Raw genomic sequence first — 26,410 nt, forward strand, 5'->3', positions numbered from 1 at the left:
TGGAAAATGGCCGCACCCCCTCCCGAGCAATGGGAAATTAATGATGCGGCTTTCAGCTCACGCGCCGTCTGAAGTGATAGAATGGGTATTTCAAGTTTAAACAGCAGATGCATAGAGTGAGGCGTTTCTTTATCACATGTTTTTTCCCCCCACAATCATCATTCACACTTGCTCCCCTATAATTATGATGAAACAGACAGCAGTTTGGAGGGGCTTCAGGGGCCTCTCTGTCAAATGTGAAGCCTTTAGCCATGGAGAGCAGTATTAGTTTTTCTCATATATGGCAACCCTGTTTCCCCTAAACTGAGATAAAACGAGCTGATCAAATAAAACAGAAGTGAGAGTAGGGCTTGTAACCCAATGGTTGCCAGTTCATTTCCTCAGGTGGGGCACTGTTGTTGTACCCTTAAGCAAGATCAAACTGTACAAATGGACTACATGTGAGATAGTTATATAATATGCTCTTGATAAGAGTGCTGGCTAAGTAAATTCATAATAATCAGCCTGTCAATATATAAAGTAGAACTTCGAATTCATCACGTATAGCTGAAAACCTGCATTACAAAAAAGGAGCTGTATTCATAACAGCCATATTGCTATCCCTTCCCCTTTATAGCCATCTGTTCCCCCAAGGTCATAGTGCAGCGGATCATTACTGGTGTTGGGCTTCTTCCTGTCTTTATTCAGTCCCACAGCTTGTACACAAAGAGCTTCAACAGTGTTTTGCAGTACATCTAACAGCGTGGCATCACTACATTCATAAAAGTTGCTATGGAGACTCAATTTTCTCACTTTGTAACTAAGGAGACGAAGGACACGTCCTCAACGGGAAAAATACGTATAGGGTAATTCAAATAGTAAATTGTGTTTACGTTGCTTATCTGTACTTTATTTCACTGCTGATATTACAAAGTAGAGAACCTACTTTTGGGACCCATTTTCCTGACTGGATATTATGATTAGGGAGATGACGAAAATTCAGAACCCACTTATAAATTTTATATACATATTCCACTCCAAATTTGGTTTTCATGGAACAGCAGTCAGTGTGTCATTCATTGAACATCTAACAACAGACCAAACTGATTCACTGTTTTTACTGAAAAATGCCAATGTAAGCAGAACAAAACTGACACAAGCAGCATGTTTCCAGACACACAAGAATACAAAGTGGAGGCAGTACACCACTTGTTTCATTGGGTGTGAGGGATAAGGGACAGGAAGCACACCTGATCTGATTAGTAAGGTTAACCATGGAGCTGGAGTGCCGACCTGTCAAGAGGCCATGCTCTTGACAGCACCAGTGGCAGATGCAGCCGTGCGGCTTGCTGCGCTCCTCAATATCCTCAAAGCACCCCAAAAGTAGGCACGGACTAAAACCAAAAGCAGGTGACACCTCTGATGTGGCCTGACTGTACCTGTCCAAAAGATCCACAGGAGCTGGGTTGTGTCAGGACCCCTGAGGTCATTACTGAGGCACGCTGTGGGATGCAGCAGGGGTCTAGGGCAGGAGAAGGAGGGGGACAGCGAAAGAAAGAGTCCACGTCTGCGCTGCGTGTGACCGACCGCACTTTGAAATGGAACGCGTTAGACAACCGTTTATCATCTGCTAACAGGACCGGTTATCATCCGTTTCCACACACCTTCCGTAATCTGCCAATCGGCAAGAGGTCAGATTCATTTCCGTAGCAGCCGAAAATTCACCCACCCCTAAACACAAGCTCTCTTCATTAGGCTGTTTACACAGACAGATATGTAAACACCCGTCGTGAGTGATACTGTAATACAATGTGAATATACTAAAACTACATTAATATACTATATACTAATACTAATATACTATAACTGCATTAATAATCAAACCAATACGCATTTTACTGCGTATTTACAAACTTTACATCTTCCCAATAAATTTAGTTAAGGAAGGTCAATATGTAGGTCAATTAGTTTCTTAATTTACATAAAGCCAGATCACATGACTTAAATATGCCAGAGGGCAAATTTGTTAATTACTACTTCGTACAAAGCTGAAATTTCTGGATGCTGCCTCCTTACTGTGAAACAATTTTTTTTTGTTTTTTTTTTCAAAGGGGAACAATATGGCCTTACAGGGATCTAGTAATAAAAACCAAAAAGCCTTGGTGCTGGGATTCAGAAACAATGTCCATCAGCATACAGTCAATGCAAAAATATGATAATATATAAAATATAGCTAAATAAATTCAGAAGTCTTGTTTTTGAAAGTACATTGGACACGGCCATGTTGCCAGGGACCATCATCTTTACAACAGTTTTAAACGGAAGTTGGGATGATGGTCCTATTTGAGAGTTGGAAACTATGCAAAATTCTGCCCAGAATCAGCAGTCTTTACACCATCTGGATGGCTTGACTCATGCTCTCCTCCCACCATGTCAATCCATCCATGTGTCATGAAAATCAGTGGATCTCCCCAGCAGGACAACCGCGCTACCTGACGAGTATGGCAAATATAACATTAACGAGTCATCGCTTTCAGAAGTTATGGACACATTTGTTAGAAAAGACATGTTTGGAAGCCTTACAGGTGTGGGCCTATGACATGGAGCAGTGAAAAGTTTTTTTGTGCACATCTTGACAACATGATGGGAAGCCTTTCTGGCTTGAAAGCCTCACGAAAAAAGGGGAAAGAAGACAGCGGGTGCGCAGTAGCAGGAGGAGTGGTGCGAGGAGGACAGGAGTGAGCCCTAAGCAGACCCTAAGCAGCCCTAAGCAGGCCCTAAGCAGACACTATTTGTCTGATGCCGACAGACAGCGGGGGGAGAGTGAGGAGACAGTGCAGAATGACTCCCTGCATCCCCTCTCTCCGGTCCTGTCCCGCCCCCCCCTCCGACCTGCTCAAAGGTAACGCTGCAGCTGCTCGCTACAGGAGCAGAGTGAGAGGGGAAAAGAGCCTTTCATCTCCAGAGCGGGCCAGGTTCATGTGAGATCCCAGCTGACGTCTGATGTCTTTTTCATCTGCACTGCAGTCGCGGTATAAATTTGGAAGCCTTTATCCATTATTTGTACGCGAACAGCTTGGAAGGCAAAACCTCTAAAAATGAGGTTTTGAATATGCAGCGAATTTACAGAGGAAGATTCCTCTGCTTCCGTGGCTGTGTATCTGTTTGTTTGAACAAGTTTTGGAGGTTCCTTAATGCACAGTGAGCAAGCTGAAGTTGAAATTGAAATTAAGAAACAGGGACAACTAGAAACCATTGTGCCCCCTTCACCCGTGCAATCCACACTGAATGCTCTGATCAATAGAGAACCCCCCCGGGCTCGAGCATTCGGATTACAGCAATGAGCGGAATTAGGAGGAGACAGGACTGCAAAGGCCTCTATTAGCTACCTGGTCAGCGCAAGGCGCGACCTTAATGGGCCTCTTAAAAGCACAGCTACTCGAGCAGTCGCCGACGCTCTGGACAGTAATGACAGGTTTCACTACGAGTCTCCTCCTTAATTATGCCGAGAGGAGAGACGGTGACAGTGACTTTTTTGTCTGCTGTTTCTTCTTTGTCTCATTTTAATGATGCAGTTCATGGGCTATTAGCATCGAGTCTGTTACCTGAAATTGCTTTCAGCTGGACGCGGCTGAGCGGAATATGAAATTAGTTTGTGATTGACGTGGGCTATTTTTCACTGCTGGTGGATGCATTTGTTGCTTTCAAGTATTTTTTTTTTTTTATTCTTTCTTTTTCTAGGTCATCCTTTGCTCTCAAAGGATGCTTTCATCCATTTCAGTGGGTGCGGTTTAACCCTTGGTGAATAATCCCCTTTGAGATCGTGAATTCCGCGGGTGACTGCTGGCAAGGCTGGGGACAGGTTAGAAAGCTGCAATCTCCTCCAAACAGATAAAATTTGTAACGCCGAGGGAATATACCAAGTTTCTTCCTGAGAGATAACACCGAGACGGGTTATTACAGTAGAACAGATAGTTCAATTAGCTTGGAATGGGGGCCAAATTATAAAAATGATCCCGAACGAGGGGCCAGGGAAATGTGGCTGAAATATGAAATATGGTCGATATCTGAATAATCACATTAACATTTCCAAGATACACTTGTATCTTGCAAGACACATATAGGTGCATGGAACTGTAACAACAACAACTGTTGTATTTTGTACTGTATTTTCAAAATGCATAGAAAACATCAGTATATGAGTGCATAGTACTGTATCAAGACACGGAGGCCTGAGTCATTTCTACATTCAAATGGCAACATATGCCCTGTTCAGAAATCAGTCCAGGTGAGCCATATCACGTCACTAAAATTTTGAATTTCACTCTTTTTACTAATAGACCACATTCATTATAGTGAACACAACTGTAACGACAATACATGAGTGCATAGTATGACATTGTATCAAGACACATACATCATTTCTACATTCAAAGGAGGTAGAACGAATAAAGTTAATAATTGCCATGACAGAGTCCGTGGTCTGTTTTAACTTGCCACTAAGCTTGACACACAGTAGGCTTTGATGGATAAGGCAATATAGCGATCTCAGGTGTGGAGCCAAAGCAGCCAACCAGGCAGACAGGCCCTGTGTCTTGCCCATCATTGCAGGTGCACCATCCGTTACCAGCATACTAATACATTCCAAATCCAACTTGTTCTCCTCAAAGAATGACACAATTTTACTAAAAATTGTCTCGCCACTTCTGTGGCCCTCTAAAGGAATTTGTCCGAAAGCAGTTGCGATCAAAGAATCTAACATACAGGCACAGCTGTTGTTGGTTGATTGATCCACAGCAAGGGACATCACCGCGGTCTTTCTCGGTCTGTCCAAAAGAGTCTTGAAGATATCTGACTCAAGGACCTCCTTATGGCTGACATGTCTGGTAATGCTTTTCATCAATTTGATCATGCTGTTTCAGGTTTTCTCATCAGTAATCACCCTCTTGTTTGATGCTAGCATACACTCCTTGACATTTTCCACATCCATAAACGGCCTTTTCTTTTTGGCTAATATCCATGCCACTCATAGTGTCGCAGTTGTAGGTCTCTCTTGCTCTATAAAAACCCAAAACATGGTGCTACATCTTTTCTCATAACTGGAGGTTAGCCCCCACATTTTCAAGCATCAGAGCACAGTGAGAAGGTCCTGTCAAAGTTAGCATGGTTTGTCTTAAAATGCCTCGTATGTTATAGCCTTCTTTTGTCACCAGTACTCACTCATTGCATAGTAAACACACGTGCCTTGTACCAACTGATAATAAACACATACTTCTCTTTCAATTGTCTATTAAATTGCCTGTTTTCTGTATCAACTTTTTGCTTTTTTAAAGTAGAAAGTGACCTTTTGGCAATGAAACTAGCTAGAAACAAGTGCAGAGAGAGACAGTGCTGGGGACAACAGAGATCAGAATGTTTGGAATGTTTACGGATGTGACATTAGGCGAGAGCAGAACATGGCAGCTTGCATCAGCCAGGGATTGCGTGTTTACATTGATCGGGGCAGGACAAACCAGAATAATTCTGACGCAGGACCATACAGAAATTATAAACCGGAATTATTTTATTTTTCTTTTAATTAATTAGCAAGAACTACTTAAAGGGCCAGTACAAATTATTTCATGGGCCGGATCCAACCTCCTAGGCTGCTTTTTAAATAGGCTTGCCTTCGGATGTCCTTGAATTGAATTTGTCAACAACATCCCCTCCCCTGCTCTCTCTCAGCTTGGAAAGACACATGCAGGCACACATGGCCGGTGAAGTCTGTCCGTCTGTCTAATTTTGTGGTAATTACCTCCGAATGTCTACTCTGTAACTGACACACTGAACTTGTTAGCACATGTCTCCACAAGCCTATATGGTGGCCCCAATTACCCTGACCTGGCTCATATCCCCCTTTCCTCATTTACCTACCATAACCCCTTGGCCCTCTCAGGCGGTGTCTGAAACAGCCAATTAGCTCCAAGCAGGGCTGGATTCTGTCCCGCCTTTGTCAATTTTCGGGATGTGCTTGCAGTCATCAATGCCTGCATCTCCTTTAATGAAGCCTCCATGCTAGCTGCACACTCCTTGCACCTCCGGCTGCATACTGTTTGTGGTTTCATTTGAATTGATTTCCATCTTACTCTTCCAGGAAAAATATGTAGGTCCAGGTCCAGTGTCCACTTGTCAACCTCCTTTACGCACTGAACATTTTCCTCCCATCCCCTTAGGTGGTGCCAGTCAGGCTGCAGATTACTCCTCTGCAGGGATAGGCAACCCTGGTTCTGGTGTGCTACAGCTGGTTCTGGTTTTTGTTCCAACCAAGATCTTAATCACATGATTGGATCAATTTTTCCTCTGCTTTAACCTAGGTGACCATGAGCCTTTGTTGCATCTGGTTACCTGTATTTCCTTAGTGTAACAATTGTTCCAATGTTTGACTAAGAGCTTGAATGCAACACAAGCCTGAAGCACCTCCAGGACCGGAGGACCAAGGTTGTTTACATCTTGCTCTAGAACTTTCCATAGAGAAGGCAAGGCAAGTGTGAGTCTTCTAATATGTTTCCTGTATAAAGCCCATGGTTTGAAATTGAGGTCCACTGGGGTATCAAAGCCACCAATTCACACTTTGGGCATCCCAGGTGCTAATTAATGACAAGCTGTGTTACTAGTGTCACAGTTCCTCAGGAATCTTAACATTATCAAAGCAAATGGTTTTGTTACTATATATATACTGTTCCCATTTTTTCCCCATATCTCTTTGTCCTCATTTCAAAATGCTTAATTAAGTATGCTCTTTAGAATCAAATCTCTGGGGACCCGACCCAAGGTTGGCTCGTCACAGCAATTAACAAGTTTCCTTGGCGTGGATCTTTTACTGTTAACTAATTAACACCTTTCACAACCACTCAGTCAGGCTCACAGGGGAATGGGAAGGTGTCTGTTTGCCCTGATCAGGTTGCTGACTGTGAAATTAGATGCAGGGGGCAAGCACAAGCAAACGTGATTATCACTGAAGGGGATGTGCGTGAATGTGCTGGGCCAGCAGTCCATTGGGTTGCTTTTCAGAACAGAACACAAACAACCCAGACAGCTACGGTGCTAAATAATTAGCAAGGCTTTCTGGGGTTACTGTTAAATGATGCCAAAAAACAGCAAACACAAATAAATAATATCTTCCCCAATGGGGGAACTTCATCTTCATTAAGAATTGTGTTACATAACCATGTAGGTCACTGACTAGTTCGCATATCTACTGCAAATCAATGATTAAACTAAATGACTCTAGTGCAGTGACAATGCATAAAATACAGTGACATTCTGTGCTATGCATCTGTACCACGCTTTGCTGTTGTGGTATTAGCTCTAAAATCAAATTGTGTTTTTTTGTTTGTATTCTTTTTTTTTTTGCCTCAAAGCCAGCCATTTCACTAAATTTCAACTGTATTTACTTGTGGTTTTTCATTGTGTTCACATAAAAATCAGGTGGACAAACACACACACACACACACACACACAACATAAGCACTCCTGCACCTACTGGAGGTGGAAGTAATGTTGAATACAGATGTGGCCTTGGTGCGGGCTTTGAGGCGATGGCCCTCCAGGCAGCTGGACAGAGAAGGCGACAGACACATGTTGCGGGGCCTATGTCACATCTAATTTTACACCGAGCGTGTCCCTTCATTCCTGCGTTCCCACCCACAGGCCTCTTGTGTCGACTCTGTCCTTGACACCAGCAACACAGACTCACAGCGCAGCACTTACCTTCAAACTAATGGTTCACCATGGCAACAGATGTTCCAAGCAGTGCCTACTGTACAAAGCTCTCTCACCATGTTTTCAGTAACACTTTGGTAGGTAACTGTGATCATCATTGATTCTCACCTGCTCGTAAATAAATAAATAACGACATGTCCTTGTGGTAGCTGTAAAATACCTGACTGCATAAGGCCGGCAAAGCAGTATTGAAAATATCTAACAACACTGAGGGGTATATAAATTGACATCTTCACTCTTATATCAATTTTTCACTCATAGTTTTTTCTCTTGCAAATATTGTGCACTGGCTCTCTTTATAATGTTACATATTAAATTCCTTGCAATGCAAATCCCTTGGATTAATTGTATTTCCACAACAATTATCTCTAAACAATATACTATAATCTGTAAATAATTTGTATACTTTTTCATTACTCCAGATTGTGCCTGACATTGTATTACTTTCAATGATTATGGACACAATATGAATCAGCATAGATTAGATCAGCACAGTGAATGACAACTACAACAAAGAAGATTGAAACTATGCATGAATGTCAGGATCTCCTAGAATACTTAAACTGCTGTAAAGATATGAGATCCAATAAGGACTGATGTGCCAGTCACTGCTTCCTGAGCTTCTCTTAGATGCTGGAGGAACCTGGCATTTCCACACATGACATGGAATAAAAAGAATGGACACTACAGTGCTGGACTCATGAACTTCTCTTTATTTCCATAGTCATTGCATCCTGCCTCCGTGTCCCCATACAATACATTCAGTATATACATTTGGCGAAGAGGGACCGTATGGATATGTTTGATTAGTGCATACATGGAAGGAAAATGTACACTAGCACTCACACGCACCATTCACTCACACCGCGTGACCCTCAAGCAAAGGACAACAGCACACATGGGGTTAGATCCAGCAGGCCGCTTCCGGGCAGAGCTAGGTAACCGCGGGCTCCCACACAGCCAGAATGTGTCCACGGACAGGGACGAGGCTGTTTCCTCCGCCCAAGAGCTCGTGCCCCTCCCCCCACCTCTCGGGCAGGCTGAAAATCGTACACCAAGCCTCATCTCCTGTCATGTGACACGGGAAGCTTCACTCATCCACCCCCCCCCCCCCTTTTTACATATTCATTTTGCATTAGTAGTTTTTAGAGATACAGCAACACCACAAAATTCCCCCATTAAAGCTCCTGGATGGCCCCTCCCTGTCATGCCCCCTAACCCTTCAAACCACAGTGCAAAAACTACAACTCCCATACCATCTGTCCTTCCTGGCCCCTCCCTTGCTGACACAGTTCCTGGAAAGAGAATTTCCATCCTCTGGTCTTTCATTTTGACAGACTCTGTGGTCAGGTGTAATTTGAGAACTGAATTTTGAAGGCTCTGGATTTTAACTGTAGCGGGTCCAGTGAACCATCACTGCCAGCTAGGGGACAAAGAGGACTCTGTCTTCAGACACCTGCCCTCTACACCCATCCCCCCCAAACTAAAGTGAGTAACCCCCTATTGGCCTACACATACACAGCTTCACAGTCCATTGATCCCACGCTGTCAAGGACACATTAGAGAGCACTGTATCTTCACAGGCCTGGGGGAATTTGTGGAAATCCACACTTCTTGTCACTTCCAATTTGAAGATGACTGAGGACAGTCCTCCAGTTCAGGAGAGACGGACGAACAGCAGGGTGTTGCAGGACGACTCTGAGCTCTGGAGTGGCGTCAGAACCAAGCAGGGCAATTACAGAGGTGAATACGCAAGAAAGGAAGAAACACAAGAAAATGAGGAGAGAAATCATTTTCGCCCAAGAAACAAGTCATGGTGGTACTTTGAGAGGTGATTTGGTCTGTTGACACTGCTCTTCAGAGGGAATAAGCCTCCCTCTTGTTAGTCTGTAAGTTTTACATAATTGCTCCACAGGTCCGCTGCCACTGGACACCCTGGGCTGTCATAGAGTCAGGCCACAGAGGTCGAGATATGAAGCAGAAATCAAAACACAACCATTAAATACTACAGTAGATGTAGCTATAGGCTTTTCAAGCTCCGCCCACAAACGATCACATGGTACAGTATAGCGGGGGACACTGGGATATCTCCCTACAGTCTGGAAGAAATACATGAGTGATAATCCCCCATAATAAATTACAACTACAGAACAATCTTTGAAAGTAGAGCTCTGGAAATCAGCTGACATCGTTTACTGATTTTATCCATGCAATATAAGGCATTAACCAAACATTTTTTACTGGCATCACACAATATTATAGACTGACATACACTTGACCAATGACGTAGAACTGTTTTAAAAACTTCAACCCTCATTTGACTAACTTCAGCTCTATGTAAAAAATATATATTATATATATGCATATTTTAAAACAAAAGATGTGACTTTGTGAATATTGGAAATGAAGGGGGAATATAATCAACATTTGCAATCCCATTGTACCTACTGATCTAAAGATGGGCGAACAACATTTATTCTCTGAGGTAGACGATGCAGGTATGTTTCGTTCCTCCAATGCAAAGCTGTCCCGGGTTTGTGGGGGATTCAAATACTATTTGGCTCATTTTATAGAGGACCCTCTCCTCCCCTCTGAGAGAGAGAGCAGGAGGACGCAGGCTGCTCCATCTGTTGGTTGACTGGTCTGGGGTGCGCACTGAACCGGCACAGGCGTCACAGTGGCCTCAGGCAGCACTATGGACTTTGCAGCCAATCACGGGACAGAACGTTGTGGGACTCAAGAACACTGTACACATGGATCACTTTGCAGGGTGCTCGGTGTGTACGCACTAACAGCTATAAACACACCGGGGAGTCCTTCCTGTCACTGACGGACTCAGCGGGTGTGTGTTAATCGATTAAACTAAGCTGTACACTGATGGTCTGTATCATACATTCCCAGTCAGGGACCACGAACTGAAAGCTTGTAAGTGCCTTGAATTAGAGCTTTTCTATTGAATTTGAGATAGGATCTTATTTTGATATTTATTTTTGGGGGGAGATGGGGATACACCTATCTCCTTTAGCTACCAATGGGAGCACTAAAAATGTATTGCAGTGATTGATTGGTCGATTCCTCCCCACATTTACAATGCTTTGATCGGATTCATAACTTGACAAATGCATGTACACAACCAAATCCACAAAGGAAACATTAAATTAATGAAGCAACCATGAACAGCAGATTAGAAATGGAACAATCTTGAAAAATGGTGACTGATTCTTACTGGCCACTGAGACTTAAGAGTCCACTCCACTACTAGCCACTAGTTGGCACCAACCAGTCTGCACCTGGGCAGCTCCTTCAAGCTGTCGGGATGTTGATGGTTCAAAGACCGCAATGTCAGCAGGAAATAGAGGGACTCAGATATATCCTACAAGAGCAAGCATCAGATTTGATTGTACGGACCAAACAATAAGAAGCATTAAAATCCACTTAACTAGACATCCTCAATCAATACAGCTGTTTCTCTGAAATATGGCCTAGCCTTAGAACAAAGGGAAACAGAGAAAGGGTTGAGCTGTCTATACAGTGCTGGGCTGTAGAAGAGTCTTACTGAGCCCACACTGAGCACACCACATGGCCTTGTGCTCATATCAGAGACACAGTAGGCCCTTCAGAATGGCCCAAACCCTGGCAAAGATATGACCTTTGTGAGTGAGTGCTGTGAGGAGAGACTGAATGAGAAGGACAGGTCTGAGAACTGAGAGTTGACCTGAGTGAGCATGTGTCCTGAACAGAGATAGAGTGATGGTGACTGGTCTGAGATCAGAGAGATGACCTGTGTGAGTGAGTTATGGAAGAGACAGATATATAGAATGTGACCGGTCTAGGAACAGAGTGGTGACCTGGTGAGTGGTGTGAGTGATTTATATAACAGTAGTGGTAAAAGTTGTCAGATCTGAGAACAGAGGGATGACCTTTGTGACTATTTTATGTAAGAGAGAAGGGCAGATTGTGACAGACGGATGACCTGTGTGAGAGAGTGGATGTGAAGAGCAAGGGTCACAGGTCAGAGAGCAGGAGAGGGAGATAACTACTAGCCTCTGATGTGGTGCTGTGATCTTCTTCAACCCTTCCACCACCCCCCAACACATACTCCTCGCACTTTGACCTCTGAACTCTCACCCCCGCTGACCAGTGACCAGTGTGATCCAGTGAGAGAGAGAGAGGGGAGTGGGTATAGGACCAGATGCAGGGATGAGGAGATGGATATTTAGCCCCCTCTGGCCACGGAGGCTCAGAGAGTGGCACTATAGCGTCCTTATGGCCACGGGGTACAGCAGGGACATGTGCTCGGCCCCCTTGATGGGCAGCTTGCGGCTGGAGTAGAAGTGGATGATCTCCGGCACGCTGTCGAAGGGGCAGCTGTTCTGACCCAGGATGTACTTGTTGTCTTTGGTCCGGGACAGTTTCATATGCATGAAGCCCTGGCTGCTCCTGGAGACACAGAGAGAGAGAGAGAGAGAGAGAGAGAGAGAGAGAGAGAGAGAGAGAGAGAGAGAGAGAGAGAGAGAGAGAGAGAGAGAGAGGGTGAGAGAGATTGAGAGGGAGGGAGACAGAGGGAGGAGAAAGGGAGACAGGGAGAGAGAGGGAGCATGGGGGAAAGAGTGGAGAGAGACAAACAAAGGGAGAGATTAACAGGAGGTCAAATCATTGAAATCCCCTCTTGGGTATATGGTTTGAAGCACCAACAGGTTTTTAACAACATTTATCATTAGTCATTGCTCATACGGAAGTGCTAGTTTTCACTCAGGACACGTTCCATTATGGAGTATGGAAAAAATGCCGCCCGCCTAATGAACACACTAATGTGAAACCACTTTCGCCATATTGGTTAATAAATGCACTGCAAATGAAAAGCTTCTCCAGGTGACAATGCCTTTCCAGAGGGGGAGATCGCCAAGAGGGAGACTTGCAACTCCCTGCTTCGCAGCTGTTAAATGTGCCTTTGCTCCGGATGCCTGTCTGAATGAGGAATGCTATTGTACTAAAGTGGCTTTGCTACACAGGCCAAAAAGTGCCAGCACAAGGACGGTGACACAATCTTTTAATCACACTGCAGATAATGGGTAGAGGAGAACCTCTTACTGGGCAAAAAAAGGCCTCCAGAAACCATAAATCTGACATCCACTTCCAGACATACAGCTCGACATACAGGAACTGATTCATGGGCCCCGCAAATAATTTCCTTTCTTTTTCTTTCCATATGCTGTAATACCCAAGACAGCACTAAATCAGCAGCATTGTGACTTACAGAGTCAGCCTGAGTGTATAAATGACATTCTGCTGCATGAGTTTCATTATTCTTGTCAACAGAAACATTGTACTGTACACAAAACAGAGCTGACAGGGAGCAAAAGACAGCATGTTGGTAAGAAAACCATAGTCCTCTGTGGCCTTATAGTGGATTCAGATAATGGATTAAAAGGAGAAAATATGTGATTTTATGTGTGTGAGCGTGTGTGTGTGTGTATGTGTGTGTATGTGTGTTTGTGTGTGTAAGTCTGTCTGTCTGTGTGCTTGCCCACTATCAGCTCTAAACAGCGGCAGTAGCTGGGCATCTTCAATGCGAGGGAAGTCCACCCTTTGCTTATCTTCTAATTGCATTGCCTACAGCCACACTGGCCGATTCAGAAACGAGGAAAAACAAAGGTGCAGAGATAGCACCACATATGCGCTAGAGAGGCCACATTTCCACTGAGCAGAAGAAGCCACACCTTCATGAGGATACTAGCACTCCATTTAGCCTGGACAAGAACCCATCTGTTTACAACTCGAAGCTGAAATCTGTCCTATCCCTCTCATTAGGAAAAGTGTCGTGCTTTACGTCCTTTACATCTTGGGTAATGTGTAGATACAGCGTCGTCCAGGCAACTCCACACCCTCCATTTGTTTCCATTTAAATTAGCAGCGTTCTCATTCTAGTCACTCCTCCCAATCACTCTGCTGTTTTACTGGCTGTGATTCTGCAGTACTTGTTTCTCCTGTTGATAATGTATTAAGGTCCCGATAGCATCTCTGTGTTATATTACTGCTAATCCCCTGATGCATGCAAACGTGGGTTCTGTTGACCAGGAAAGCACAGGCGATGTAAATTTGAATCGTGAGGGGGGTGATGATGAACTGTTAGGCACTGCTGAAGCCCTCCATACTAACCGAACTGCCCTAACCACCTCTCTAAACACAGGAGCTCTAAGTTAGTAGACTGGAGGTCACACACACACTGATCTGGGAACACACTGACTGCAGAAAACAGACACAAATATCTCGGAACACAGCTGGATAACAGGCAGACAGGAGACCATACAAACTGATATCGTAACACACAGACCAGAGGGTATGCAGGCTTATCTGGAAGCACGCATACCGATATGGGAATGCACAGACTAGAGAGCACACAAACTGATCTGGGAACACAGCTGGAGAACTCAAAGACAGGACAACATAAAAACTGATCTGGTAACACAGACCAGAGGACACAGACGAATGTGGGAGCACACAGACTGATATGGGAATGTACAGACTAGAGCGCACACAGACTGATCTGGGAACACAGGCGGTGACACACAGGGCTCCTGACAGGGAGGTGCAGACTGGACCGTTGACAGAATGTCGGTCACCGTCAGCCTGAGGGACAACAGCGGGCAGCTGACGGAGGCTTCCTGTCACCTGAGCTTAGCCAACTGCCAGCACATCTTCAGCCCTGACCCGGGGGCAGCAGAGGGAGGGAGGGAGAACACAGGACAACAGAAGAGCCAGTGGAGGGAGGGAAGAAGCTACGGAGAGGGGGAGAGAGGCACGACAGACTGAGAGATGTGCAGGGATCAGGAGGGGATGGAGGGAGAGAGGGACAGGAGAAGGATGGTGACGTTCAGGAGACGGAGAGAGAAGGAGAAGGTGGAGGAAGAGAGGGGCAAAACACAGGCACAGAAGGCAGGAGATTGAGGCAAAGAAGAGGGGCAGAGATAGACATAGGACTGAGGCAGAGCAGAGGAGGCACAGAGAGGTGGAGACTGAGGCAGAGAGGAAGAGGCACAGACAGGCAGGAGACTGAGGCAGAGAGGAAGAGCCACAGACAGGCTCGAGACTGAGGCAGAGAGGAAGAGCCACAGACAGGCTCGAGACTGAGGCAGAGAGGAAGAGGCACATTCAGGCAGGAGACTGAGGCAGAGAAGAAGAGGCACAAACAGGCTGGAGACTGAGGCAGAGAGGAAGAGCCACAAACAGGCTCGAGACTGAGGCAGAGAGGAAGAGGCACAGACAGGTTGGAGACTGAGGCAGAGAGGAAGAGGCACAAACAGGCTGGAGACTGAGGCAGAGAGGAAGAGGCACAGACAGGTTGGAGACTGAGGCAGAGAGGAAGAGGCACAAACAGGTTGGAGACTGAGGCAGTGAGGAAGAGGCACAGACAAGTTGGAGACTGAGGCAGAGAGGAAGAGGCACAGACAGGTTGGAGACTGAGGCAGAGAGGAAGAGGCACAAACAGGCTGGAGACTGAGGCAGAGAAGAAGAGGCACAAACAGGCTGGAGACTGAGGCAGAGAGGAAGAGGCACAGACAGGTTGGAGACTGAGGCAGAGAGGAAGAGCCACAGACAGGCTCGAGACTGAGGCAGAGAGGAAGAGCCACAGACAGGCTCGAGACTGAGGCAGAGAGGAAGAGGCACAGACAGGTTGGAGACTGAGGCAGAGAGGAAGAGCCACAGGCAGGCAGGAGACTGAGGCAGAGAGGAAGAGGCACAGACAGGTTGGAGACTGAGGCAGAGAGGAAGAGGCACAGACAGGTTGGAGACTGAGGCAGAGAGGAAGAGCCACAGGCAGGCAGGAGACTGAGGCAGAGAGGAAGAGGCACAGACAGGTTGGAGATTGAGGCAGAGAGGAGGCAGAGACAGGCAGGAGAGTGAGGCAGACAGGCAAAGAGGCACAGACAGGCTGGAGACTGAGGCAGAGCAGAGGAAGGACATTCAGGCAGGAGACTGAGGCAGACAGGAGACAAAGAGAGGCAGGGAGGCAAGGAACCCCGCTGTAGATCTTCACTCATTATATTCATTTCCTCCAAAAATTCTGTACTTAACATGAAATAAATAACAGTTACTATTTCCCCCATTACTCATACCAGTTACAGGAGCATCCTGTTGAGTAACTAGCTATTATCAACAGAATGTTCATTTTATCATTACAGGGTGTCATAGCACACAATACCCACAGCATTTTGTGTGATTCCAAAGTCAAAGCAGCAGGAGCTGCTTTCAAAACAGTATTTTACATTTTAAGCCATTTTCAAGAGATAGCCATTGATGACGAGAGTCACGGCAGTTTTTTTACTTACAAGACACAAACATCAATGAGCATTCTTAAACTCCCAGCTGATTTTCATTGGCTAAGTTACACTTATCACGCTGCAGCTCAGCTCAGAAACCATGGCAAATTAGTCACAGAACAGCTGGTGGGGGAAACATGAGGCTATTCTGAAAGAAAGAGAATTCTGATTTTCTTCGCAAGCTGTCAGAAGGCAGATGGATCCCTCGAGCATTTGTTGTTTGTTTGTGTTATCTGGATAAATTTCACACTGTAAGTCTGGTTCCCATCTGAGTTCATGACTCCGACTTGAACCCACTAATCCCCAGCACAGCCAGAGAGACTGACAGGGAAGGCCTGGTTGTCGTCCGCAATTAGATTACACAACAAATAATGATTTCCTTAAGAGCAATAAATTGAATAAATCACAAAAAGAAGGTAAATACAAACAAAGCAAATAATGGAGGCTGACGCTAATGAAAGGATCAACCTGTTTCACTGCTGAAGCCTCCTGAACAGTTCCTGCTGCTTAATGGTGGAGGGATGCATGCAGCGGCATAGGAAGACTGCTAAATTGAGTTAGTGAACTATGTAAGCACAGCTGGCCAGCTTTTGACATATTTTCGAGGATACTGCCATAATCTAATAACTGCATGCTGTGGTAATGCCGTGGATGGCAAAAAGGAGGAAAAAGCAAGACAGCGCTAACAAGGTTCTTTTGAAAGTGAATGACACATTAACAACAGGATCTGTCATTCTTATTCATGCATGATGTCTCATGCTAATTCTATTATTTTAGCATTAAGCTCAAGTTCTACTGTATGCAGTGCTAAGGAACAGGGCCTGAAACCCAAAGATTTCCACTGCCATTCCCAGCTGGATGACTGTTGTTGTACCCTTATCAGTTAACCCTAACTGCCTCAGTAAATATCTTGTGGTAGAAATGAGTAAAGCTAAGTAAAGCTAAGTAAGTCACTCTGGGTAAGAGTGTCTGCTGAGCAAATGTAATGTAATGTAATGTACACATGTAATGAAACAGGCAATAAAATCGTCTTATCTAGCTGCTGCTTACCATTGCGATGACACACACACACACACACACACACACACACACACACACACACGCTCATACACACATACACACATACACACATACACACACACACACACTCATACACACATACACACACACACACACACACACACACACACATACATACATACATACATACATACATACATACATACAGACACCCACACTCATACGCATGAAAATTATTTAAAGTGTGAAATTAATCATGGAAGTAGTACAAGTTTAAACTTTGGACATTTTTATGGAAATAAAATATAGCACAGTACATCATCTAAGGGTTTAGGTATTAAAAATTAAAATGAACATGGTGAATTTACTGGGCTACTTGCTTGTATTTTAGTAATGAGGATGTTCTGGAGTAAACAGTTTTATCACATGTGGCACAATTTAATTTATTACTTTTATGATCTTTATGAAAAATAAATTAGAGCTTTCTGCTTTTTACATCATCTTAGTACTGTAGGTTTGTAGATACTGCTATCTGAAAATGGCTCATTAGAAGCAAGATAGGTTACTAAGAAATCACTCCTAAGGGGAGAGGTAACTGTACTGCCACTAACCGAATAGATGTCTTTTCTGTTCTATGCATTCAGGTAGCATGTGTGTGTGTGGTGTGCGTGTGTTTGTGTGTGTGTGTGTGTGTGTGTGTGTGTGTGTGTGTGTAACTCTACATGGAATAAATCAAATTAGTTCTCTCACTATTTTCATGACACCTTTTTCCCTATTTAAACATCTCCCAGCACATCCATATTCCCATGCACTGCATCATCAAACAGCATGAAATCATTTGCTTTTCCTTTCTTTGCCAGTTCATTTTTCCACTGTGTCACCATAAAGCTAACCTATGCAAAAAAATCCCTCTCTAGAGTTAAAGCAACAGTGAGTTACAGGTGCTCATGAAAGTCTAAAATGTGTAAAAGCACGGAAAAGGGTGTTTATCTTACGAGGGGTGACGGAGTAAAGATCCTCTCCAGAAGGCCAGGAGTGGGCCAAGAGCCTCGCGGTAGCGGGCGCGCTCATCAGCCATGCAAAGCACAAACGCGCCGTTTCGGTGGCGCCATGAATTTTTCAGCAGCCGCGCGAGACGAGGCGTCCGGGCGCGGTGTCTCAGGCATAAATGTTTGAGAGGGGAAGGGGGAGGGGTGGAGGGGGGAACGAGCGTGTCGAACACCGGCGGGCTGAACTCCGAGGCCCTCCCCTTGTCGCGTGGCTCAGTGGCAGGCGGCGGGGGGCCCCCGGGGCCTGCTCAGAGAGCGTGTCTCTCTTGTCATCGTGCTGACCTCGCAGCCTTAATTTCCTTGCCACGCCGTCAACCTAACCTCTGCCACATGGCATGCGCGCCACACGCCCCTCACCCCGTACACCTGCACTCCAAGCAGGCCTCGGATCAGCCAATCGCTGACAGGCCCGTGGAACAGCCTGCTGTGCAATGCTACACTTCCCTATGTGGCGTTTATATAGCTGTGTGGAGGAGTGGAAGCCAGTGAGCAGCTCTTACAGGCCTAAGAGCACCAGCCAACATATGGAGTCCTAGCTTCTACCACATGTACAAAATCAAGATGCTACATTCCAGTGTGAGAGCACCTGTGGGAGAGCACTCATGTATCTCATTTTCTAGCTACACTGCTGAAGCCAATGAACACTGATAGAGAGCCATCACAGTATCATTGCTTTTCTCCGTACCTCAGAGAGCCCTCCCAGACACGTGGGAAAAGGGCAGCGACCGACAATGAGCGAATGGGTTGATGGGATTCTCCACTGTAAGCAGCCGTTTTGCAAAAGTAATCAGTATGGAATTCCACACTTTCTCAGGTAAAGCGATGTCGCCTCGGCGCCTCCTGTGGCTCAGATTCTCATTCAAAGCTAGACTAAAACTGACTGTTCTGTTCAGCAGCACCGCCGTCGATTGTCGAGACTCCCAGGTGTCCCATGGCAGGCTTGTGGCCCCTGGGGGCCTGGACGATACGGATGAAGTACTTTCTCTCCCACAGCTGGAGCATGATATACCTGTCAGCTATGAGGGGGGAATGTGTGGGGGAATAATGAGAAGTGACAGAAGAGGAGCGGAGGTAACGCTTTCCCAAAAACGGTAGCTGCAGAAAGGTGTCACGCCACCGGATATCTCCCCTGTTGTGTCCCATAAGTTTGCAGACGACGTACGCCTAGTGTGTCACTGGCCGGCGGGGTGCCGCTAACCCCCTGTGACCAAACCACCAGTTCCCCCCCTTCTCCTAAAGTCTACCTTCCCAATCAAGCCTCACCCTCTAATTCGCATCTGTCCCCGGGCTCAGCGGAGGCCCAGCCACAATTAATTGAATTGCCAGTCGGTCGGGGGGAATGGCTCCGGACAGCATCTCTCTCTCCTGCCAGCAGATATCAGCTTAAATTGGGGTGACAAGGGTTTTGCCGCGCCACCCAACGCTGCCTCTCCAGACTACAGCTCATCTCCTGTAATAACAGTCTGGCATCTGTCAAACCATGCCCAGCTTCTTCTCTAATGATAGTATTTCCAGATTACATTAGGAGGCGCTTGCACAGTGACAGCACGAAGCAAATATAGCCGGGACAATTAACTGTTTACCAGCCCCCTCACAATCTCTGGTAATAGTGATGCAACAAATACAACTGAACAAGTGAGCTGTAACAAGCAGATCAGATTGAAACGATACAAACAGTCAGCCTCCTGTGATCCTCCCAGCTGTGCTGTTGAAAGGTGTCCTTTGCAGTGCCTCTCTTTTAAATGACAGGCCTGACATACCTGACATTCGCCTGCCCCCTCCCTCCTTCCCTCCCATTTGGATGGTTTGGGGCGATGGGCTGACATCGCGAATGACTGACATCACGCCAGAGCTTCCCTTCAGGTAGCCTCCGCCAAATGTCAGAACAAACAAATCAAGGCCCATCGCCCGGGCCGCCACAGGTCTGGATGGGGGTCAAAAGTGAGAGGGCGGGCAGGACTGATTCAGCTCTGCACACGTCAGCCACTCAGGATGTGACCAGGGCTGTGGGGCTGGGGCAGATCAGAGTGGGAAAGGACGCAGCTGTCTTTACGTAGAAGGAAGGCTGGGTCTGCCACAAACTTATGTCACACTGCAGTGGTGCGCCATAGTTTGCCAGGAAAACTTGACACTGCAGGGCATTGTACCATATTGTACCATGCTCTCTAACATGACTCTGTGACACATTGACTCATACACTCACACATGCTTTTTTGGGGGGGGGGGGGGCGGTGTAACAGACAGTGGTGATCCAGGGTGCCTGTAGACTGGAACAAGACTGTCTATCACACAGCGTGCTCAAAAAGGACCGCGAGTGGCCCATAAACAGTGAGCAGGGTAGGGTGATGCCCTGGCGCTCTTACTTCAGGGAGAGGGAGAAGTCATTCTTGCTGGTCTCGCTGTTCCTGACCAGGTAGCTAGCCTCCTTGCACAGCCTCAGCAGGGACTCGGCATCTATCCGGCTGATCGCTCCGTGGTACCAGCTGGGAGGGTGTGAGAGAAAGAGAGAGACCACAATGAAAGAAAACGTACATCATCCAGCTGTACACACACAAACAAAAAAGGCGAAAGAGTACGAAAAGGACACTATATTTTGGCAAATGATCTGTCTCTGTCTAAGAAAGACCCAGGTTCCGACTGAAATGAAGCTAAGAAATGTGCCAAAAAAGTATGGGGAAGTACTGTCAAGAGAAACTAACAAATCTTCCCCACAATTCCCTGTCCTATACAGATAAATCACCCATCCTCGAGTGTGTAGTAATGGCAGTATAATTTGCTGTGACCTGTCATTGCCTGAGGGACAGTGAGTGAAACACTTCACTCATGTTAAACTGTTTAACAGAATAATTCCTTTCACTGTGAATTATTCCATTTTATATTTATTTAATTTACTTCAGGTTTTTATTCTGTTCCATTGCTGTAATTATTTATTTTGATTGCAAATTGTTAGCAGTGGTTATTATTGTATTCTGGTGCTACACTATAATTATAATTTCCTTTGTAAGTTAGGTACATGGTATAACATTCATATATGTTTGGCTTCGCAATACAGTCAACTGAACTGTATTGAGAGAGTGGCTGCGTGTTTGTGTGTGTGTGTGTGTGTATGTGCGTGTGTGTGTGAGTGAGAGAGACAGAGAAACAGACGTAGAAAGAGGGAGGGAGAGAGAGCATGAAAGAGAGGTGGGGGTACATAGAAGGTCAGAGGAGAACAAAGTTGAGTTTTGACTTTTCCAGAGAGTCGACATTTTTTGAGCTTTATTAAATCTTAAAATAACAAAAGAGCCACCCTGTCTATTTTTCAGTGTTTACACAATAAATCAATGGTGATGCATCCCTCCACACTTCCACATTTGCAGTACTGTAAATATTGAGCTAGTTCTCTGTGGAACAGAATACTTTTACCTTTTATTATTGCACTGCCTGCTATCAGCTTTTTCTGTGGTACTGAATGCAGTCAGCTTTTACCACAGTTAAAAATGCTGTTAGGTCAACATGTGACCACTATGTTACCACAGACACTGAACCTGGCTAACCTAAGCCAAAAGGAATGCAGGGTGGCGTCACTCACAACTGGCTCTCCAGGGGCATGGAGGGGTCGATGCGCTCGCCTACGCTGGGGATGCAGTGGTCCTGGGAGCCCAGCTTGGTGTTGACCAGGCAGCCGCTGGAGTGGCGCTGGAGCGGGCGCACCTTGCCCTCCTTGGTGGGCGACATTCGTGACTTCTCCACGCCGTCAAACTGGACTGCGAGGGGGAGGAAAAGGAACACGAGGAGGTCATTTCACCCAAGCATTCCCCCCAGCTGGACCTCTATACAGAAAAGAATGAGGTGCTGGTGTGTGAGTGGAAACAAACATTATATACAATCATCACACCCATAACAGCCTCACAACACGAGACAGTCTAGATTCTCATACAAGGGCAAAGGGGATTTTGCGAGCGGTTATATTGCTTTGAAGTGGCCAGCAGACAGATCGTATTCCAAATGGATTAGCTGATTTGTCGAGCGTGGAGCCTTTGTGAGAAAGCTCTCAGATCTTACAGGGGAAACCGAGCTCTGTTGAAAGTGCCACAGCCTCTAACATACAACATGCAGCTTTTTTCCCCTCAGTGATCTTGACATCCTAATGGAGAGCGTTTGATTCCTCCACATCTCTTTTGCGCCTCTGAGGGAAGCCCTGTCAGCTCGGAGGTGCGGGTATTTGGGCAGAAAAGTCAGGCGCCGCGTTTAAAGGCAGTGAACGATTCCTAAAAACATGTGATATCCTCTCAAAGGGCTGTGGCAAAGGAAGAAAGGAGCGGAAATCAATCCAGCCTTACAATGCGCACAACCCAAGGGGAGAGAGTATGTACTAATCATAGGTTTGACCTTGAGAACAATCACGGCAACCGAAGCAAAGATGAATCCTCTGGCTGTTTCCAATACATCAGGCTGTGGACCGGAAACAAAACAAAACAGATCAGAAAACACCACAAATCCAGCTCCAAAGGAATGGTCAGCAGAGGCTGGATGCAGAGAACAAATACCACACACGTGTGGTCAAAAAGCACGCTCGACCGTGTTCCTCCCAGTTTTGGTCTTTGGGTGAGGTACAGTGAAGTGAGCAGGGGCAGACTGAAGGGGGTGCTGTTCGTAGTATCATATGGCTTCTTTCTTGGTGAGTGGGAGCTTTGAAATGGCACTCCAAATCATTTTAATTGATGGTGGTTCGGTGGAGGGAAGCCATGCAAGCTAGTTTCAGTGAGTTAACCCCACGGTGACCGAGATCACTCTTTTAAATCGAACGCACTTGTCTTTCCCGTGCTTGTCGGACTGCTTTAAGGCCTAAAACTGACACATCAAAGTCTGCCCCCGACGGAGGGAGGAAATTTAATAAAGCTACACTTCATATTCCTCCATCTTCCCGGTTTCCAGCATGATTTAACGGATAATCTTGTTGGAGGGGTTTAATTACACTGACTCGACAGAACTAGTGCAGACAGCGAGGCACTCAAATCACAACATATTGATTTGGGAGAAAATTCTGCTGTCTGGACCCGAACTGGAGTCAGGAGTATGGCTTTCCTGATAATTGGAGGCTATCATAACATCAAATGTCCTCTCATAAATCTCAGAGGATTGAACAATTATTAATTTACTTACAAAAAGTAATTTACGTAGCTCGTAATCCTGTAGCACAGTAGCTCTAGCACTGTATCTCTAAAATATAAAAAACATCAGTAATTCAATGGTTATTGGACAAAAACAGAAGATTTTATGAAAGTACTCTTACAGTTGAAAATATGCTATTCCTACACTAACCAGCAGGGGCTCCCCTCTACCTCCTCAGAGTAGGTTGTATTTCAATGCAAATATTTGGCCACTTTGAAATTCACTGGTAAAAAATTCACTTCAGTTCAGTTCAAATGTGCAAAGTGTGTAGGTGCACATGATAATCACGACCAGTCTTTTGCACAAGGTTTCCTGTTTCTATTACTGTTATTTTTTAACCATCACAAATAAAACTGTCTTCAAATATGTGAAAATGCCCTCTGCCTTAAGGTACTTAATTTCCCCAGCTAACAGACATCCACAGACCCCGTGTTCACCGACTAAAAGACACATTTGTATGTTGTGTGTGTGTATCCGCATGCATGTGTGTGTATAATGTGTACGTGCGTAAGCGAAGTGGTCAGTTTCCATGGCAACGTCTCCGGCAAGCCCGCGTGCGCTCGTGGCCCCCCGACGCCGTGCGCTGCGACAGATCACAACATAAAGACGCCGACGGCGCGCAAGCACCCCGGTAACCCTCGCTCCCGCGGTTAGGGGTTACTGTATCGCCCCGGCGACGGGGTCGGAGCGTGGCACACACGCAGGGGCCTGAGAGCAGAGGCTCCGCCGCGTCCTCGTGCCCGTGGCGGCTGTCTTGGTCCCGTCCCTCATCCCCTGCTTTTGCAGGGACGCAGGTGAGGCGGTGCATCCTGCGATCTCTACCCTCTGTTTTGCGGTTTGTTCTGGTGGACACAGGGAGACTCCTCACGCTTTCTGCTAGGTGAGCTGGCAGAGAGCGAAGGCTATCGTGCACGTGCGACTCATTTTTGGATTTCAATTCCCGCACTCATTTCCACTGAAAAACCATAATTGCTGTGCATTAAGAAAGGTAATTACAATCTCCTTGACACCTAACAACATTTCCACACGGAGCTTGAGCCTCATCTTTGAATAAGATTAAATTTTTGCTCGCTTCCTCTCTCTCTCTCTCTCTTTCTCTCTCTCTATCTCCCTTTCTCTCTCTCTCCCTCTCTTTCTCTTTCCTGCGCAGGGCAGATGGTTATCCTGGGTTGGTTCGCCCCTTCAACCTTTCCCGTCAGAACAGCCTCCCTGGTTTGCTTCACAAAAGCAAAGAAATTACTTAAGCGCAAGTATGTGTGTGTGTGTGTGTGTTTGCCAGCATGTGTGCATATGTATGTTTATGTACACAGCATTATGTGTATGTGTGAGAGTGAGAGTGAGAGTGTGTGTGTGCGTCTGTGTGCGTATGTGTGTGTGTGTTTGCCAGCATGTGCGCATATGTATGTTTATGTACACAGCATTATGTGTATGTGTGAGAGTGAGTGTGTGTGTGTGTATGTGTGTGTGTTTGTGTGTGTGTGTGTGTGTGTGCATTTGCCAGTTTGTTTGAGTGTGTCTGTGTGTATGTGTGTGAGTTTGTCTGTGTGTTGATGTGTGTGTGTAAGTGCCTGTGTACTGTACAGCTGCGTGTGCATGCAGATTGATGAATGGAACTGACCTGCCTTGTCCTGCTGTCCCCAAGCAAAGGCCTTATCGAGAACGAGGGTTAGGAGAGCAGCTCACCAGGCACAGCAACTTTACACAAACGTTCTCTGCCACCAGCTCAGAGGAGATATCATAATTAAGCCGCCGATTTAGCTCTCATTTACAAATGCCATTTCAATCACACCGCTGCGCTACTGAACTGGGCAAGTTCGCTCTTGATTGTGCACTTCCAATTCCTTCTTTTCTAGCTTTGATGTTTTAGGAAATTAACATGTCATAAAGCTCTTTAAAATGCATGGCAGCTTCCTGAAAATGGATAATGAAATTTGCTACCAGGGGCATTGGCACTGCAGTACCTAATTTTGAGTCTTTAACCTTCAGACAGAGCATTGACAAAATGTGGCCCCTCTTGACCGAAAGGATTAAACTGACCCTTGGCACCTTGACTGATGCTGACGGACAAAATTTGCAATCATCTCAACATCAAGACATTTCCTCTGCAGTTTTACTGCCAAAAATATTCAAGTGAGAGTCACAAAGGCATTGATGAAAACAATGAGTCCAACTTTCTCCTTATTCAAGATCAAATCGGGATTTCTTTTTAATTACAATGTTTTGTGTTCTGGGACGGCAAAAGCCGAGAAAAAAAATAAGAAAAATAGGCCTGGAAATGCTAACAATTAATTCCTGTCAGAAAATAAAAGCAGGAGCTCTTCATCACACCCAAACAAAGGATCTCCTTCCATTTATATGCAGATGTAATTTCTTTCCTGACAAGAAATATTCAAATATGTTAATGACGGGGAATTGGAGAGACACATTCTCCCTCTGAAAAGGCTGTATCTCACAGGTTAAGGGCTGTTAATTTGAAGTGAGCTGATTTTAAAGGGACCCACAATACACCCACGCAACCCTGCTGCACAGTGAGCTTTATGAAAACCGTAGCTGACCCTAGATCAGTGGGTGAAAGCTTATCCTGATTTTTGTATCTTGTGGTGGCCTCAGAAGGAACTGGGATAAGCTCCGACCCCATGGCAGAGCCAGGAAAAGGTACCAACCTATCACAGAGCCAGAACAGGACACCGGCCAATAACGGAGCTGCTACCCATAAATCCAGCTCTTCTGACCCAGAGTTCTAAGAAGAGGGAGTGTTATTAACCAATGTTAACACCTTCAGTGTGTCTCGGCGAGGAATTGAGAACATAACCTTCAAGGATCATGCTTCAAAATCCAGTGACTGCAGCACACGCGTTGAGACTAGGTCACATCAATGGCACAGCAATCTACACCTTCCAATGTAACAAGTGCGCAGTGAGCTCAGACAGCTGGCGGCAGTGTGAACGGACCCTGCAGAGCTGCCTGGCATTCAGTGCTGATGGGGAGACGACGCCACACAGCCACTGCTGTTTCCCTACAGTGCAGATACCCTGCCATTCCCAATACACACAGCCCCAGCATCGCACAGCACTGGGTAAACTCACAGAATCCACATGTGGATTAGCCAGCCAACAGTTGGAGAGT

General features: G+C 45.8%; 1 protein-coding gene across 2 annotated transcripts in view; it reads right to left on the reverse strand.

Annotated features, from left to right (window-relative positions):
* Positions 1 to 10,154: 10,154 nt before the first annotated feature.
* The window catches only part of LOC118787966 (SH2 domain-containing adapter protein F-like), a 99,280-nt gene continuing 83,024 nt past the window's right edge, over positions 10,155 to 26,410 (reverse strand). For both annotated transcript variants that reach the window (XM_036543756.1, XM_036543755.1), the window contains 3 exons: positions 21,702 to 21,876; positions 20,494 to 20,613; positions 10,155 to 12,180 (listed from right to left, as the gene is read on the reverse strand). In XM_036543756.1, the coding sequence (XP_036399649.1) occupies positions 11,994 to 12,180; positions 20,494 to 20,613; positions 21,702 to 21,876 (482 nt within the window). In that variant the 3' untranslated portion in view covers positions 10,155 to 11,993. The remainder of the gene's footprint in view (positions 12,181 to 20,493; positions 20,614 to 21,701; positions 21,877 to 26,410) is intronic.

The sequence above is a fragment of the Megalops cyprinoides genome, chromosome 13 (assembly GCF_013368585.1).
Source record: "Megalops cyprinoides isolate fMegCyp1 chromosome 13, fMegCyp1.pri, whole genome shotgun sequence".
Classification (NCBI taxonomy): Eukaryota; Metazoa; Chordata; class Actinopteri; order Elopiformes; family Megalopidae; genus Megalops; species Megalops cyprinoides.